Here is an 18,953-nt window from a genome sequence, read left to right as displayed (position 1 = left end):
AAAAAAGTTAAATGAAATCGGGAAACGTCTAAATCGGTAATCGGTAAACGCATAATGTATTCATGCTGCAAAAAAAGGGATTTTTTATGTAGTTTCAAGAAAATAGCATTTTTTAGTATTTGACACTTTTGAAAAATGTGTTCCATTAATGATTCGTTCACTGCTTGTAAGGAGGAAATACTTTAACGTAGTAGTGCTTTATTTTAATTTGCTCATTTTTTACAGTGCCAAAACTCGTAGCGTTAACCTAGCGCCGTCAGACGAAGAACTGCTCAGTAACTTTACTGATTTAACCTGGCAGTAATCTCTTTTTGAGTCACTAATGACATCCGACTCATTCGGGAGTCACAATACATTGGTCACGCCGCATGCTTATGATCCCACTCGTTTACGGTGTGAAAAAGCACCCCATGAGAGTCAAACGGGAATCGGTGGGATTCAGTGCTTGGGCTATATGTGGTTGATTCCCAAAAACAAATAATATAGACCCTCACGCTCTCAGAAAAAAAGGTACAAAAGCGGTCGCTGGGGCGGTTCCTTTTCAAAAGGTACACTTTTGTACCTATTAGCTTGAAATATGTACACTTTAAACGCTATTTAAAGTGTTTCTTAAAATATTAAAGTACTATTTAATGTAACAAAATGAGTCTTTTGAAAAGGTCCCGTCCCGGTCGCGGCTTTTGTACCTTTGTTTCTGAGAGAGCCAGAGTCAGCATTTAAGATGTTTTTGATCCGGTTCGAGTGCCGTTCTTTCAATCATCATCCCTTCAAATGAACACACTGATATGTCCGCGCGAATTCCCTCCTCTCTATCCGCATACCTTTTATCTCACGAACGATCGTCGAAGAGCGCGTAATGGTTCTTAATACCCGCTCCTTCATCTTCATTAACGGCCGCCGAGCTCAAATGTCTGATTTTGTCTTCCCCCGCGCAGCAGATGTTAACGAACCCTCTTGTGTTCTGGGAGATCAAAGACAGGTGCTGTTTCTGCACCTCGTGACCCGAGGCAGGTCCAGCGAGGGATGAGAGATGCAGCTCTATTCGCTCTTCATTCCTGCTGTTTCGCTGAAAACACTTTAATTACGCTGTTTCTGTTGAGGACGCCTCCCTCGATCTTTAATTAAGCATGCGTTCGCTCCCCGAAGGCCGTGCCGGTGAACAGCATTGATCTCGGCTTCGGTTGTCGTAACGCGGCCTCAGGTACAGAGAGCAATGAGCCAGGCACCTTACAGATGCACGGCATGGGAAAGCAAGAAGTTAGGCAGCATGTGCGTAGACGTTTGCAACGACTTGACTCCCACTTTCGTCCTTTCCCGGTGCATATCTCCAAAATGCTAAGCGCACGAAAGGCGCTCAGGTCGTGGGTAAAGCGCGGCGTAACGCAAACAAGAGCTCGGTCAGAAAACGCCTGCCTCGTAAACAAAAGCTGCGCTGTCAAATTCCCCCGAGCAGAAAATGAAAGCATATTAATAGTCTGTTTTTTATGGAATGATCCACAACATCAACAAATTAATTTGACTCCGAAGCAGATCCAGCTGTCGTAATGTTAAAAAAAAAAAAAGGGAAGAAAAGTTAAACCAAAACACATGTACTCTGGTGTGTCTGTAACAGGGGGGAGCCTGCCAAAACAGGAACACAACTTTAGTATCTGAATTAATGACAGACGAGCAGATCCAAAAGCAGAGAAAAAGAGGATGTGAGGACTCTTTTGAATGATTTACCAACAAATCGGCAAACCCCAGACGCTTAATATAGTCGTTTTATAGGTGTTTTACACCAAACTGTGAAGTGCAGCACTAAAACTAGATAATTGCTGGTGTTTAAAAAGCCTCCTCTACCCATAATGCAGCGTGTTTCCCTGAAGCGGCGTTCGTACTGACAGCGACCGGAAATCGTTTTTGGTGCAAAATAATGTTTCGAAGTGCCGTCCAATTTAACACTGAAGTTTGAGAAAAAGTAATGTTCGTTAAATTCAAAATGCAAGTTGTTTACATTATTTTTGAGTGAGTATTTGTTCACTAAAATTAAAAAAAGTGTTATTTATTAAAACGTGTTTAATGACGGCATTATTTAAATTGCATGATTGCGTGCGTAAGTAAATAATAATATTATGTTATTATTTCATGTGTCATCGAGCATCCTAAATATCAGTATGAGCGCCGGCTATTAAAAAAAGAAGTTAGTGATCAAGCGAAGATGTTTTTGTGATTTTTCAGCGCATAAATATTCACTCAATTGGAAGTTGGTCGAAGTTAGTGATCACTTCCACTGTTCTGTATGACTTGCATCTGCCCACGTAGGCATAATAAAAATTGATTTATTCCCTGAGACTGTCAGCCCACCAACATCATAAAGCATCAAGCGACAGGAATGCCTACCGCAATCAACAATACAGCAACTAAGTGACCTGCAGCAATAATCCTCCGGAGAGAACGAGGTGTTGACACGAGCGTAGAGGTGTTAATGAATCTGTGCTGCGACAGGAAGACGTCTCTGTTGTGCTGGGACTGGTCTACACCAAATTAGACCCTTAATAATAATGCTTTCTAATCTGTTTGGGCTTTTGTTATTTCAGCTGTGAGCTGGCTCCATCAGATGCCTGTGGAAAACTCTGTTCTTATTATTATTATTATTATATGACCCGTATTTAGCCCATTAATGAGTTCAGACTGCTAGATCCATATACCAGCAGCGCAAAAAAAAAAAAATAAAATTCAGTGATTATACTCTCTACCCAAAACCATTTTAAATGACGTGTTTTGTGTTGATCGTTCTTTTTAATGCGGCGAATTCGAAAAAGGTCCCATGAATCAAACTTTAACATTATTTAGTGAAGATGCTGACATTTTGCCCCGGTCCAGCTCTTTCTGGTGTATTTATGCATGTCTGATTCACCGATGAATCATTATTAATAGAATCGGTAGACTAGATTTACTAGATGTAATATAATGCGCATATGATTTAACATTCTTGATTTTTTTATGTTTTTCTTGTACTCCAAGGCTGCGTTCATTTAATGAAAACCAATATTGTAAAATATTATTAAAACAATTATTAACTTATTAGATAAAGATAAAGATAAAGATTAGATAAAGATTTAAATTATTCCTTTGATGAGTTTAGTTTTCAACTTAATAAATATTTATTTATTTTTTTACATTTTTTAAACCTTTTTTTTTTGTACTGTAATGATTTCTCTTTACAATATTACTTTTGCTCACTATATTACTGTAAGATGTACTCATTATGCATATTTATTAAATAACGTTCCATTTACTGACTATTCTATTTGACACTCCACTCTATTCTAATTCTATTCTTCAACAAAACTGTCCCTTTTAGACTTGCCTTCTATTGATTTAACGCTTGTTTTCTTTAAACCAAAACGAACTAACATGGTCTTTCCTAATCCTTTTGTATTCTGTGTCCTCCTTTTATTTATCACACAATTAACAAAATCAAAAAAAGCTTGCTTTATTATTCTATTTTCCTTCTATTCATTATATAATTGGAAATGCATACTTGTTATAGCGCTTGTATAGCGTTGCTCTTTTGATGCGTCTGCTAAGTGAATAAACGTAGATGCAACTATTTAGCTATGTTTAATTTATTATTTTTTTATTTGCACGGACCCCTTTCCTTCCGGCCCCCCGGGGGTCCTCCGAAAGAGTATTTATGATACCGTCACGGTGCTTTTACGCCCTTTTTGAAGCACGAGATCCCCATTCATTGCTGCACATTATTGCATTTTCTCCCGCTGTGCTCTATGCAAGAAAGAATGCCATGTGGGTGAAAAAACACAAACGATGCCAGAATTTCAATGTTTGGCCGAACTATCCCTTTAAACATTCAGAAAGACAGGCTGTCTTATTAGCAATAACAAGACGTCTCTTTATTATTTCACCCCCTCTCCCTCAAGTGTATCTCGGCTCTCGACTAAAAGTGTTCCTGGCAGAGTCTGCAGGGTGTGGCACAGAAAAGAACTTATGAATGTATTTTGGAAAAAAAAAGAAACACCCACAATCCTCTGCAAAAAAGAAAGAGGAAAAAACGCGCCCCAGATGTCATCTGAATTTATGTCTGTAATTACCTTATTTTAATAACACGGAGAGAGAATGAAAGAGGGAAGGAGAGAGGCCCTCTCAGACACGCTTATCCGTCGTTTCTGCCAAGTGCGTTTGCCAAGGAGCGCGGCGTTTGATGTTGTTGTGTTTGTTATCTGGGTGTTTCTTTCCTTCTTCCTTTTGTCGGTCTCTCTCTCCCTCTCTCTCGCCTTTTGAAAGCCATTATGTCTGCCTCTCCGCTTCAGCGGACTTGTGACACGTCTATCACTCTCGCGTCACCCCCATAAAGCCCCGCAATAATGAAAATCTAAATTGTGAAAAGCACGGATGACTCACCGCAGCTGAGATATGATGTGCGATGTAAGGCCAGAGACCGTCGCTTCTGCTCCGAACGGTATCGCCGCTTAAGAGAATAGCGGAGGAATTTTTTGGGAAAGGCAGACGGCCTTGTGATGACGGAGAGAGCGGAAAGAGCACGGACCGGTCACTTTTATGATTAACGCATTGTGATTTATTGCTGTTAATTGATTTATGCATCAGATCCACCGTAAATGGAATTTGAGTGTGAGATTTGCTTGACAGAAATTCAAAAGTTGCATTAATTGGTTTCATACTAAAGTGTATATTATTTTAAATATTTTGCGGAACAATCTTAATCAAAATACTCTTCATCTCGCACGTATTTTCATATTTTTCTATACCCTATTTTAGTATTTATTCATATTTAATAGTAGCTTTTATTTTTATATTTTCTTTTTTATCCGTCCTTTTTTATTTCCATTTGGCATTTGTTTTAGTTTAAGTTAATCACTTAAGCAAATTCTATTTTGCATCTTTTTTTTAAATTTGTATTGTTTTTGCTTTTTCTTCTAAACAAACAAACAAACAAAACGTTTTAGTGTACAGTAAAAATTGACCCTATTTGAGGCTTAACAATTCTTCTATGCCGTTCCAACAAAATAATGTATACTTTTTTCAAAATTTCATCACTTTAATAAAAGCTAAATATTTTTTTCTATATACAATAAAACAAAAAAAACTTTTGCATTATTTTTATTGCATTTAAAAAAAAACAATTAATCCACTGAAACCCATTAAACTTTAAACTTTACAGCTCTGCTTGCAATATGAAATTGCGCCTACCATTTCCAAAAAAATTGTAACATGAACCCGTAATCTGAAGTCTGCGCCTGTAACCTGTACATCAAGGTAAAGTGAGTTTCTTTGCCTTGATGCAGCGGTCATTTAGCAGATTTACGGTAAACTAACTCAGGTGCACGATTGCGATTGTCATCAGTGATCCTGGGCGATCAAAACAGCATTCAGTGTTTCCGAGAAGCCTTTAATAATTTTCTGCGTTCTTGCGGTGGAACCGGCCGCGTTCCCAGACCGTGTCTACTTTAAGACTCCGGTTGTTTCCGTGTCGAGATGCAGATACGGGTGTGAAAACACACACATGCGTACGCGTCGCATCCCTTCCGTCGCGTCCCTTCAAATTCCACTGCGCACTTTGAAGTCGATTGCGTTGCTTTTAAAGCGCGGACTGTCCGGGGCAGCTCTCTTTTGAAGTCCTCAGAGCTGAGTTAACTAAAGAAACACTAAAAACGGCAGCCGCGTCGGTGAAAGAGACGGGCCCTTTTTGCGCGCGTGGGGCAAGCAGAGCGCCCGCGTGATGAGAGGTTAAGCACAGAGGAATTGACGGTGAAGTACAATCGCTCTGTCAGAAGCAGAAGACCTGCGCTCTTTAATCTTGCACGAGCCCCGGAGAGCAGAATGTCCCGCTTTCAAGTTCACAGCTATCGCCGCTGAAGGAACGGCCGAAGAGAAATTCTCCCCCGTCCGCAGGCATTCTGTTCTCTTCGAGAGCACGTCGGCGTAATTAAGGCTTTTGTCCTCTATCTAACCGTCGTAATTACACGCGGTCTTCCATTTAATTTCCACCCAGAAATTCCTGGCTGGCAGCGATGGATCCTCTTCGGATCCAGTCCACCAGAACAGGCCCGCGTCTGAGTCGGCACGCTTGCAGATTTACGAGGGGGAGGGACGCTCTGATTAATGAGAGGAACAGACTGTGGATTATATCGTACGTCTGTGTTTAGACAAGCTGCAGAGTTGCACGGTCTTCGTCGTTTCTCCTATTAGTCGCGCGCGTAAGGGAGCGCGTTTTCTTTGCCCTTTTGGAATAAGAGCCTAATTTTGCATTATGTGGTGCTATTCAGCCAATCGGAGCTGAATCATTTCAGTCCGGAGAGATTTAACCGAGGGGGTGGAGCCACTGAAAGTCCCTCCCTAATCCGCCCGGATTATTTATACAAACGTAAAATGGAAAAATAATAATTGAGAATATAGTTCACGGTGTTGACTTCACAGAGTGTTCTCGCTTTCAAATAAAAGCTGTGCTTTTTTTTTTAATCAGAGAAGCCTGAAAGGCAACACTTGTTAACAAATAATAAATTCTTAATGTGCTGCTTATTAATAGTTAGCGAGCTAGTTGTTACGTTTAGGTATTGGGTAGGATTATGAATGTAGAATAAGGCATTAATATGTGCTTAATCAGCACTAATAAATGCCTAATATTCTAGTAATATGCATGCTAATAGACAACTAATACTGTAAAATAATCTGTTTCCACACTTCAATCTATGTAGCCTACGGTAGTGTGTGTGTATATAGAAATATTTCTATATTAAAGTTACTGTAGGGTAACTTTTTAATTTTTATAGATGTAAAATGGCCATGTGTTTTGTATTAAAGGAATTGTACACCGCAAAAATGATTTTCTTACTTGGTATATTTTGTCTTGTTTTCTGGTATAAATATATAAAGCATATCTGAATCAAGATGCATTCACATAACAAGTCAAATGAAAAGTATTTTTGATTTTTTTAATTATCTTTAATTATCTTAATCTTAAAGGCCAAACAAGAATATTTTTCCCGTATTTTTAAGTAAAGACTAACAAAATTGTAATATTTTGTCATAAACATGATATCTCAAGTCATTGTACTTGTAGCAAACGCACCTTTAATACTAGAAAACACAGCAAAAATACATTTTTAAGAGTGTTTTGAGATAAAATGTATATGTTTATGTTTATACGGAGAGGATCCGTCCTAGCAGTTAATCTGTTATTTGTGTTTTGACGTTGTGAACTTGATTATTGAATTTTACCTGCTAGAATTTCACTGTTCATCAAACAGGATCAAGTATTTCGGTAAACACTTCTACACGGACGCAGAAAGTGTGTGTGTGTGTGTGTGTGTGGCCTGAGTTGGCCCCAACGTGTATCCCTTTGAAAACAAAACTTTTCTTTGTATCCAGCGAGCAGAACGAGGCCCGAGCGAGTACCGACTTGCTCCGAGATGAGTTCTGAAGTGTCTGAGAGAGGTTTTTTTTTAATCCTTATCGGCAGTCTGCGATCAAACCTTTCGCTGTTTAAACCTCACCGTCATCCCCAAAACCTTCCTGATAGAACAGATACACTTACCTTAACGCAAACAAATGTGTTCATGCTGCGCGTAAAAGCCGCGTACGTGTGTGCTGGACGTGTTTCAGCGCGTTTCTGGGTACAGTAGCTCGCCGATGTCGAAAAAACAAACCTGTGGTCTAAACTGACTTGCTTTAGGTTGGTTGTTGGTGTCATTGGACATTTTCTCTTTTTCTTTCTCTTTTTCACCCCGTGCGGTTCATTATTAACAAAACCCCCAGAATCCGTCCGTGCATTCCCTTGGGATGAGGTTTAGCGCTCTCCGTTCTCACACCGTTTCGGGCCATGCATGCCGTTTTAATCATAGTTCATAAAACACCTCAGTCTTTAAGACACGTTTCCAGACGATTTACCGGCAGAGAGAAGTTAATGATTTGCAAGTGTTACTGTACTGAATTATGTTTTTTTTACACGGAGTGCCCGAGCCATGCTTTCCAGGGAGAGATATATAAGTTTTGTTTTTTCTCCCTCAGTGCCTGGTAACCTGGGCTGTTTTAAGGACAGCGGCGATCCAACACCTCTATCCGGAGGCTACCAGACCTCCAACAAGCTCACCATTCAGAACTGCATCAGCTTCTGCAGAAACCAAAGATACAAGGTACGAAATCCACCTTGCGATCCGCAGCTCTTAAAAGGAACATGCCACAGTTGCTCCAAAAAAACAACCGTCTCTTTCTTTGCCTCTTTTTATGATCTGAAGAACCTCGCCACAAAGACGTTTTTGTGAAACTGAAAGATGTTAAAGCTTCTTTATGAAACCACTCAGATGATAAAGGCCACTCAGGATATATTGGGTGGTACTTTAAGTGCATTTGTAAATGTAATAATATTAATTATCCACATGCATTTAATATATGGTTAGGGTTTGTCGCTTGCGTGTAATTATGCGTAATATGTTATCATTATTATAATAGTCAGTGATGTGTAACAAGGATACTGTAAAATAAATTGTAACCGATATAGAGTTCGATTTATGCTAGTTACCTCGCAGAGGTTTTCAGTGCAACTCATTCAGTCAGATGTTATAGCTAAAATTAGTTATTTTATAAAACACGTGTGGGAATCTCACAAACCAACGTATTTCAGCCCAGAAACAAAAGACAAAAACATTTGAAATTATATTTAGCGCAAATTCTAAATTTATGCAAACTTAAAGGGATAGTTCAATTATGCCATATTTTGAAGAATGTACGTAAACAAACAGTTTTTTTTTTTTAAAGTCAATGGGGACCATCAAGATTGTCTTTTTCCCAAAATGTCTTCTTTTGTGTCCAGCAGAAGAAATAAACCTATGCAGGGTTAAAATAACTTAAATCACGACGGGATCTTTATTTTTAAGTGAACTACATAGCAAAAAAATATTTTCTTATTATTTTTCTTATTTAAATAATCTAAACATTTTTGAATCAACAAGCATTCACTTGATAAGTAAGATAACTTAAGATATAGAAGCAAAAATATCTGCTAATGGGGTAAGAGAAATAATCTTACTTCAAAGACAAAGATTCTATTTTAAAGTTTCTATATTTAATAGTAGGTGATGCAGTGTATCATTTACAAAAAATGTCACTAAAACTAAAATGAAAGTGGAAAATCTAAAATAATAAATATAAAAAGTAAAAAAATTAAAATTAAAATATATATATATATATATATATATATATATATATATATATAATATATATATATATATATATATATATATGTATATATATATATAATATATATATATATATATGTGTGTATTAATATATGCATTTAAAATAATCTTTTCCCTAAAATAGATTTATTTATTTATTTTTTCCTCACTTAATGAAATGACTCGGCAAAAAAATAAAAAGAATCAATATTTGTTCTAGATGTAATCATGTGCATCTGTTTGCGTGGGAAGAAGTCGATAATATATATTGTATTCGGCTTGCTTTTTTTGCACCGTTGGATTGCCCTGGCTGGAGAGAATTATGATTCCTGATTATTTTGTGCATTATCTTCTTTCAGCTCGCCGGTTTGGAATCAGGCTATGCTTGTTTCTGTGGCAACGACATCGATTACCATCGTCACGGTGACGCTCCGAGCACAGAGTGTAACCATGTGTGTTTTGGAGATCATACTCAGCCATGCGGAGGCGACGGACGGGTCATAGTCTTCGACAGTACGTTTCTTATCGTCTTATTATCTGTGCAAAGGAAAGTTAAGGATGTACCTCTGAGCACTTTTTGCATTTCTTTTTTTTTTTACGTATCTTAATGCACGTTTTCGTCACAGTTTCAAGAGAAATGTCTACTGAAGGGCGCTTAAACACAGGTTCAATACATGAACCCTGGCACATTTTTTTATTGCGTTGATATAGGGATGTATTGCAGTGGTTGCACTGTCGCTAAAAGTCGCTCAATCATGTTGAAAAATATGCCCTATGCCAAATACAACCCTAAACCTATAGTGTTAACAAATGCATAACTGATATTAAAACGCATTTGTTGATGCAACCGTGCCATTTCAACTTCTTTTTACTCTGAGCTACCGAACAATCCTACCGTCTATGAAAAGCTGGGTACGTGTGATGCTAACGTTCAAAAGCATCAGTTTTCAAATATCTCAGCATATTAATATTGTTTTAAAGTCATAACATGATATCCGTCAAATAATTGCGCTTTATTAATCGAAACTCTTCTGTGGAAAGGAATAAAAGGTGTCTGATTTTTACTGTGTTCATTTCTTTTGGAAACTGCAGTGATATGCACTCGTACGTGTTTCGTGTCCCGCTAAAAAGTGCACCCAGGTACGTTTATGCCACGAGACCAGCGTTTGGTAAAAACCGAAACCGTCTTTTTTCTCCCGCAGCAAAAGTAGGCGCTTGCGGAGGAAACTACACGTCGCCCTCCGCAGTCATCTACTCTCCTGACTTCCCGGACAAATACAAATCTGGCAGGGTCTGCTACTGGACCATTCAGGTACAATTAATGCTTTAATATCCTAATGGAGAGAGCGCTCGCCCGAGCCAAAACTCACGATGCGCACCTGGCACGCTGATAGCCGTCTCGTGTCGTCTTCCAGGTTCCAGGTGCTTCTGTCATTCTCTTCAACTTTACTTTCTTCAATATCGTGGATCAGACGGACATGGTGGAGCTGCTGAACGGTTACTCCAATCAGGTGCTGGCGCGGTTCGATGGGCGCAATCCACCGCGGGACATCGTGAACGTCACCGCGGACTTCGTCATTTTGTATTTTTACTCTGACCGGACGAATGAGGCGCAAGGATTTTCTGTTCTTTATCATGGTGAGGCTTTCTCTGCAAAAAACACTTAATTAGTCGATCGGCATTTATTCATAAAGCCCTTTACAAGAGATTTCCAATAAAAGCGGAGCAATAAAAACTTAATTACGGATCAATAACAAAACACTGCATGAAAAGTCAATTTGACTTTTTTATTTATCTATTTCTTTTTTGGTAATTAATACATTTATTTTTTGAGCAACAATTTAACATATGTGACATGTAGCATGGGTAGGCTATATATATATATATATATATATATATATATATATAGTAATAGCCAAAAATACATTTCATGGGTCAAAATGATTGATTTTTCTTTCATGCCAAAAATCATTAGGGTATTATATAAATATCATGTTTTGTAAAATATTTTGTAAAGCTTCACGCATTTTTTTAAACGTACCTTTCAATTTGTAATACGCATTGCAAATGACTTTAGACGGCTTTAAAGGCAGTTCTCTCAATATTTTTTCATCTTTATTTCAGATTTAAGGTGATTTGTAAATCTCAATTTAAAAAAAACCCCAAAAAAATAAACCCCGTATGATTCTGAAAGATCGTCTGAAATTTAGCCTTTGCATTTTTAGATACATTAAAATAGAAAACAGTAATTTAGTAACATTAACAAATGTAGTCATTTATAAATGCTTTCTTAAAGTATTAGCATTTTGCTTTCTTTTTGATCTAAAAAGAATGCATCTAAAATAAGGGTTTCTATTTACTTTTGATAACTGACACTTAAAGCCTTTACAAGGAATAATAAAACCAGTTTTATTGCACCGAATATGGCTTGTAATGCACCTTATAATGCATTATGCAATGTCATGAATAATTGTAACCACTGTTAATATATTATAACACTTAATTGTCACACTATGCATTTTAAATTTGGTTATAAGTATTCATGACGTGACATAATGAATTACAATGCACATTACGAATCATTATAATGCATTATACACTTTAAAAACCCTTTATAATGCATTATACATAAAGTATAAATAAAGTATAATAATAAACTACTTTTGAGCAGTAGCGTATTTTGTTGACTGTTACAACTGGCATAAAAACAGACTAAAACAACATCAGAAGTGATGACTCCAAACGCCGTCAGTGGTCGTTTTAGGACAAGAGAGTCCAAAAATAGTCATACATACTAATAAATAAAAGGCGAATGCGTCTAAGCAGTGCTATGGGGTGCTTTTTGTCATATCTAAACAATTTTCAGCCACGCTGCCACTTTGTGTTTTGGGGAGGCAGAGTTCAATAACCACAATCTGAGGAAGAATATAAGGGAGTGGGAAGTATGAAATGGAAAAAGGTTTTTTTTCGAGAGAGAGAAAAGGTCAGCAAAACAAATTGGCTTTCACTATTCACAGAACCCTTTTTCCCCTGCAGGCAGAGTTTGATTCAAACGCCACATACTGCGTTTATATCTGTGTCTGAATGAAAGACGTGACGTTATTTTGAAAGAGCTGAGAAACCTCTCTCTCTCGCGCGTCCAGGGGCCGTCGAACAAGAAGACGTTGTGAATGTTAATCAGTCGGCGCGTGTCTTATCGAGGAATTTCGGGGGTTTTGTTTGTGTTTCATTAGCTGATTATTTCCCCACAGCTTTCAGAAATCAAGCCGTCACGCCTCTGGAGGAAGACGATGATGGCGATGAAGGGGACGGCAGCACGGTGCGGCCGAATGCGGGAAGCACCACCGCAAAATCGAACACCAGTCAGAACGGAAAGTCCTCCCTCCGGTACTATGTAATCACATCGAGTCCTGCAAACATGCCAGGTCAGTGGCATGAACCGGGCCGGACCCCGGACCACAGCACCAGTATGTGTCCAGTTCTCTTCATTACGCTTCACTTGCGCTCCTCTCACATCTGTCGCGTCATTTCTCTCGTTTCGGCATGACTAGTTTACTAGATGTCAGTCGTGCTAGTCATGGTCTGGTGAGCTCCGCTGCATACAGTATGAAACAAAAAAAGGTGAAGTTCACCGCTGTAAACAGGACATTTCGGTACACATCTTTTTATATATGCTCAGAAATGTGTTGCCAAGTATACTAATTAATTAACTAAGTATACTAAGTAATTATTTTGATTTAGTAAAACATTCATCTTTAAATTAAATTAATATTAAGGATATTAAAGCCATAGCATGCAGCTAAAGTTGGTTGTTAGCTTCTTTTTATATTGCTAAGAGCCAACTTTAGCTGCATGCTCTGGCTTTAGTTTCATTGTTTATGTTTATTTTGTTGCTAAAATCATGTTTGCCAGATCCTGCTTCTTTCTTTCATGAATCTTGCTTTTTTTTTCCTTTTTGTGAGACTCAAACGTACCAGTATGCATGTTTGCTCCTTTTGAAAAGCTTTTGTACCTTTTTTTTTTACGCGAGGGCATTATATACCTGTTAAAAAAAACCCAAAAGACAGAAAGATTATGAACGAGCTCCGATATTAATTTATTACGATTTCATGGAAGTAACGTTACCTTTCATTTCAGAGCTGGGGAAATGGTTGATAGGCTAGTTTTTTTCAATGTTAGCTTATGTTAGCTCTGTGTTTTGCATTTGCACGACTAATTCTCTTTACAGTTACTCGAGTGTTAGTCATAGGTTTCAGTACGGCTGTAATGATGAGCCCGAATTAGCTTCACTGTCACTAATAAACATGTTGTGTTTTCTAGTGTGGACCATCTACGCATTAGCCGCTCTGCTAACGCTAACAGTCATAGCCATGGTGGCTAAGCTGCTCTTGCATCTTACTGTAAAGTGAGTACATACGCTATAAACCAGTGTTTTATGTTCTTTAGTTTGAGACGCCAATACAATTCATCTTCCACATCACTGCAGAAAAAAACAAACAATAGACACCATCACAAAAATGGTTTTACTGCTCATAACTTAACTTGTATTGGCTTTGATTGAAACCGTAATGGACCCTGTGGGTTTTATGGAAAATAAATAAATAAATTTTACTTATTTCCAGCCAAAATATTTAAAAATTAAATCAAGAAGTAAAAAGAACAAGTAAAAGATATTGTATTGTTTAGAGAAAAAACAGGAACATTTTTTTTTTGCTAGTTTTAAGACTTTTTTTTAAAATACACAGCAATTATAACTTATAAATCTATCTTGATTTAAGAGTTTTTGGCTGGAAACTACTCCAAAAATAAACTTTTTTTGCAGTGGGTCTTTTTAAAATCATTAAATCATGAAACATGTCCCAAAACACACAACAGAGGACCATTTGTGATGGTTTTAAGTGTTAAAAGTTGATTGTTTGCAATGATATTTGTATTGGAAACCATTAGACTTTTCTGTGATGGTTTCTATAGGTTTTTTTCGGCAGGGATTTATTGCAAGTGAAGGAGAGTCACGCTTTGATTTGCCACTTTATCTGTACGCCGTTGACAGATTTATAGCGTCCATTTTGTCGCTAATGCGTGTTTTGCATGTCATTTGGTTTTACCGGGTGCACTGTAGCATGCATAAAAGTTTGATTTGAATCCACTTCACCGCTCTCGGCCCTTATCTGCTTTTTTTTTCGCATCCGTCTTCCCTCTCAGATCCCCGTCCATCCCGACGATCAGCGGGGCGGATTCGTGCGCGCAGAGCACCGCGTCCGAACCCTGGATCATCTTCTACAGACCTTCCACCATCTCTCTGTTCAAGAAGAAACTCAAGAACCACCACGGAGACCTCAGCCCTCTCGTGGGGAACTAACCTCGCCGACCTCGGACCTCTACGGCTGCTTTAGCCCCTAAAGGATGCACACACTGTATGTAAGCAATGCTGGTCTTCTGCTGCTGGATCTGATCCACTCCTAATTCACTTCAAAGCGACCAGCGCAGGGCCCACAGCCCGATGGGTTGTTGGTAAGAAACTGCGCAAAAAGAGCTCGCGCTTGCTCTCGATTTGCATCGTAACCAATCACCGATCATGTGACAGGTGCACACATGCACCGAGCCATTTGATTAGCAAAAGAGTGCCGGGATGCTTCCGAAACGAATACGGATAGTCGTTTGTGTAGGCGCTTTCACAGAAGCGATCTGCCGATAACGTCCGCATTAGAGACTCTCGGCGGAGCGCACTGAAAGACAAAACCACTCACGTAACCAAAATAATGCCACGGTACCCAAGGAGATACCATTCTTTTTAACCTCTAATGTAGGTCACCTGTTGTTGAGGAGCACAGAGCTCCTTTCTTCAGATGTAAGAGAGCTGGCTGAACCGGCGGAGGATTGATGTCACAATCATGTCGAGAGCAATTCGGACTCAAACGAGACAGTCTCGAGAGAGAGAGAGAGAGAGAGAGAGAGGTGGACGGAGTCTGAAATTGCTACGAGTTGGGCGATGTTCAAAACCGGCTGACATCCCCGCGGACCTCGCTTTCGTCTCTTGTCGTTTGTGTTGGGTTTTGATCTTTCCGCATTGCCTTTAAGTGCCTTCAGGACTGAAACGAAAAAAAAAAATAGAAACTCTTTTGTCTGTCTTCTAAGCTGTCACAACGTCTCGATGATGTAAACAAGCATTGATCCTTCGGAGCATTGAATTGCAAATGAGAATAAGCACTAAGGATGTGTTTTTTTTTGTTGGTTTTTTTATTCTAGAGATAAATGTAGTCCTGTGGGTGTCATTGGGCTTATTGTTCTTGTCAGGTTTTCGACTTGAGCAAGAGAAGCATTGTGATGAACGTTGTGTAATTCTGTGTGGGAACAATCAAACGTCATCCCTTTTCATTTCGCTCTCCGACAGAGGCAGTGGTGAAATTCTTCCCAAAACAATTTGCTCTTTCTCCCCCTTCACCACAGCTCGAGCTTTCGCATTCTGAGGCACTTTTCCAGCCGGCGGAAAACCATGAGGATCACTGCACTGCTAGCTGCGAGGATTCGGGGCGCTTGCTAAAAACCGGAAAGGGCCAAAAAGACGGCATTTACTCCTGACGCGCTTGAAATGCAAAATAAGATATTTTGAAGAATGGTTAACTTTATCCACACACGTCACCGAAAGAGAAAAAAACAAACACTGTGCCTCATTCATGAAATTTTTTTTTGTGTGTGTGCGTGTAAGCTCATAAAACCGCTCTGACGCGTTCCCAAAAGTGCTTGTATTTTCAAAATGTTAATTACTATAAAAAATCCTGCTCCCAAGCATGCATAAAAAATGAACATTAGTTTCCAGCGTGTTAACGATGATTCCGGAAGACTTTACTAAATTAGTTGTAAATGATAAAAATAAGTGCTTTACAGACAAAGCGTAAGCCTAGTTCTAAATAAAATAAAATAACTTGCACTGACTGATCTTAAAACATGTCAGCTCCTATGTTTTGTCTTAAGAAGCTTGCTTATATCCTAATTGAACTATGCCCTAATCCCTATGAAACCCGGCCTTATACAATTAAAAATTAAAACAAACATAAGCACATGACAGCACTTCACTTTATGTATAATGCATACAATGCATATAAATAATAAATGCATGGGGTAACAATTAATTGCTAAGTGCTGTAATGTATTAACTATGTTTACAATTATTCATGAGATTGTACTAAAATGACTTTTATATTGCATTATATATAAAAGCTTTAAGTGTTACCACACATTTATACAATAGAGAGAGTTATTAGTCTCTTATTGGTCTGATTAACCAAAAACAAACCTGGAATTGAATGAAATATTACGCAGACCCTTCATATTTGGTTTGGTAAAAGCTTTTATGCATGTTTGACTGAGGTTTTTTCTGCATTGACACCAGCAGGCGTCACCAGATTTCGTTTTTTCGAGCTCTGAAATCATTTTGAACCATCACTAGCTGACTTACATGTTTTACTGTTTATCTGAGGTTTACAGTGCGTTTCTGAATTCTGTGTAGAGTTTATGGAAATGTCCATTTTGCATGCGAACGACCGTTTATGAACGAGGCCCATTGCACACTAAACAGAAAAAAAAGTGAGTAAATGATGACAGAAATTGCAGTTCACAGCACTCAGACACAGGCCGACCGTTTTATATTCAGTTCTGGGTGTAGTACTTCACGTAGGTTTTAGTAATATTGCAAAAAACCTTCATTTAAAAGGACATTCACTTGCCGTGTTGGCGGGTACGTCAATAATGCCACACTTACTGTCCAAAGCGATTTAACATTAACTACATGATGCACTTTATCACTGAAGTACTTATCCTGCGTGATGTTTTATGCACGGCCAAAAGCATTATAAGTTTATATCTCAGATTGCATCGATATATCGCATATATCGAAACAAATCCGTATCAGTCGAGCCAATTCGAGCGCAAATACCTAGTTTTTCTTTCCTCAATCCGAACTCTTTTGTCTGTATTTTGGTCTGCGGCCTGTTAATTATTGCATACTCCTTCGTACCCTTAGCTCTGCGGTGCCCGCGGCTGCCCATGCATACTAAAGTGTCACCGGTCACAGAAAGAGGGAGACAAACCCAAAGTGACAGGTTAAATCTAACAAGGTCATATTCGTCTGGAAAGGCTGGTGAATAATGCAGAAACCAGGCGTCCATTTAGATCGCAAAGCTCAAATGCCATAGCACTTTTACCGGTGGAAAAAGTGTTATATCCTTCTGCGGTCTATCACCATGTCAGCGGGCTTTCCTTCGGAGAATCCGAGATAGGAATCCCTCCACTTTTTGCGAAAGGGTGCTTCCAGGGATTATAAAAAAAGATGTTGTTTTCATTTAATTGTACATAAAATAGTGAAAATTTTAATTTATGCCATAAATTATTGTTATTTTGGATGTAAAATGGGATATAATCTATCTTTTGTACAAGTACCTTTGTAGTTTTTATTTAATGTGTCCCGAGTGCAAAAATAAATATGCATGTTTCTTATGCCTGTCGTGTTTGCTTTGCGCACCATGAGATGTCACTAATGCCCTTTTTATTAATGATGGCATGCGATCATTTACATGGAGCAGAGGGGGAATTTACAACGCAAATGAGATACTTCGGAAGGCTCCTAAATCTGCCCGCGCGATGACCAATGTTTCACACACGACCGCAGCATTTTATTGAAAAATAAGACAAAAAAGGGAAATATGCAAACAAGCATGCACTGGAAAACTAGACAGACCTCCAAAACACTAACATCTGCTGAAGAGGGGGAAAAAAAAGCGAAGGAAGGAAGAAATTCGGCTCTGATGTTTTCTGCGTTGCTCAAATGCTTATCAGATAAAATGACTACCAGACGCAGAGTAGATGCACAAACAAAGCCTGTATTACAGGCCCCATGTGTAAGCCATTTCCCCCCGTGTGTGTGTGTGTGTGTGTGTGTGTGTGTGTGTGTGTGTGTGTGTGTGTGTGTGTGTGTGTGCGTGCGTGTGTGTGTGTGTGTGTGGAGGCCCGGCTGCCCACCTGCAGATGTTTGAGGTATGTGAGGTGAACGCATTCGCAACGTATTGCAATACAACACAAATGTGAATCTGAAACAAAATGTCATCCGTCAACGTGGTTTGTTACTGATCTGTGTAAATGATGCACTCAGAGCTAATTGCTAATGCATGTGTTAAATTTGTGGCGATTTGTCTGATTGCCCCATAAACCCCATCAGCCTTCGCTCATTAAAGAAACACTTGTAATAAAGGCCCCTGAGAAAGGCAAACAAGTACTTTGCCCGTTCATTTAGTTTATGCTGAGTTTAGGCTGTTGTAGGATGAATATGAATCCTGTAGTGCCCTCTACTGGTAGGGGCTACTGGACACATAGTTTATTGTCTAAACATAATTAAAACATAATTTATAGTTTATTTCTCTTCTGCATGACAGAGTTGAAATTGGTATCTATGATTGCTCTGCCTAACACACATTTCACATTTAAACACATATGAATACACACACACAAAAATAAATAATAATTTTTTGAAAATCTAAAAAATGTTCCAATACCACATAAGGTATAAAACCCATTACACCTATGGAGAGTCCTGATAAATGGAATGGAAACATGGAAACACAACAGTGTATGTGTGCCTGTGTGTGTTTGTAGTCCATCAAAAATCCGCCAGAACTACAACTCGTCGCGTCACGGGTTTATGACGCAAGCGCGTACGTAAACGAACTTGAGAGAAATATGGCGGCCTCCGTCAGGACACTTGCCCTTAGA

At 38.7% G+C, this 18,953-nt stretch overlaps 2 protein-coding genes across 3 annotated transcripts in view; both read left to right on the top strand.

Moving 5' to 3' along the window:
• The window catches only part of kremen1 (kringle containing transmembrane protein 1), a 55,718-nt gene extending 38,034 nt beyond the window's left edge, over window positions 1-17,684 (top strand). Inside the window, exons 4-10 of one of the 2 annotated variants that reach the window (XM_043240848.1) lie at window positions 8,026-8,150; window positions 9,551-9,704; window positions 10,394-10,503; window positions 10,607-10,829; window positions 12,443-12,616; window positions 13,512-13,596; window positions 14,394-17,684. In XM_043240848.1, coding sequence (XP_043096783.1) covers window positions 8,026-8,150; window positions 9,551-9,704; window positions 10,394-10,503; window positions 10,607-10,829; window positions 12,443-12,616; window positions 13,512-13,596; window positions 14,394-14,550 — 1,028 coding nt within the window. In that variant the 3' untranslated portion in view covers window positions 14,551-17,684. Of the gene's footprint in view, window positions 1-8,025; window positions 8,151-9,550; window positions 9,705-10,393; window positions 10,504-10,606; window positions 10,830-12,442; window positions 12,659-13,511; window positions 13,597-14,393 lie in introns of both variants that reach the window. The other variant, XM_043240847.1, reaches the window with a different exon arrangement.
• A 1,214-nt stretch (window positions 17,685-18,898) lies between these two features.
• Window positions 18,899-18,953, top strand: part of coq5 (coenzyme Q5, methyltransferase) — a 4,892-nt gene continuing 4,837 nt past the window's right edge. Inside the window, 1 exon segment of the mRNA XM_043239950.1 lies at window positions 18,899-18,953. This exon segment is cut by the window's right edge and continues 169 nt beyond it. Within this exon segment, the coding sequence (XP_043095885.1) occupies window positions 18,921-18,953 (33 nt within the window). The 5' untranslated portion in view covers window positions 18,899-18,920.

The sequence above is a fragment of the Puntigrus tetrazona genome, chromosome 5 (genome assembly GCF_018831695.1).
Source record: "Puntigrus tetrazona isolate hp1 chromosome 5, ASM1883169v1, whole genome shotgun sequence".
Classification (NCBI taxonomy): Eukaryota; Metazoa; Chordata; class Actinopteri; order Cypriniformes; family Cyprinidae; genus Puntigrus; species Puntigrus tetrazona.
Note: the sequence above shows the minus strand (reverse complement) of the source record. Positions and strands in the feature narration are given on the sequence as shown.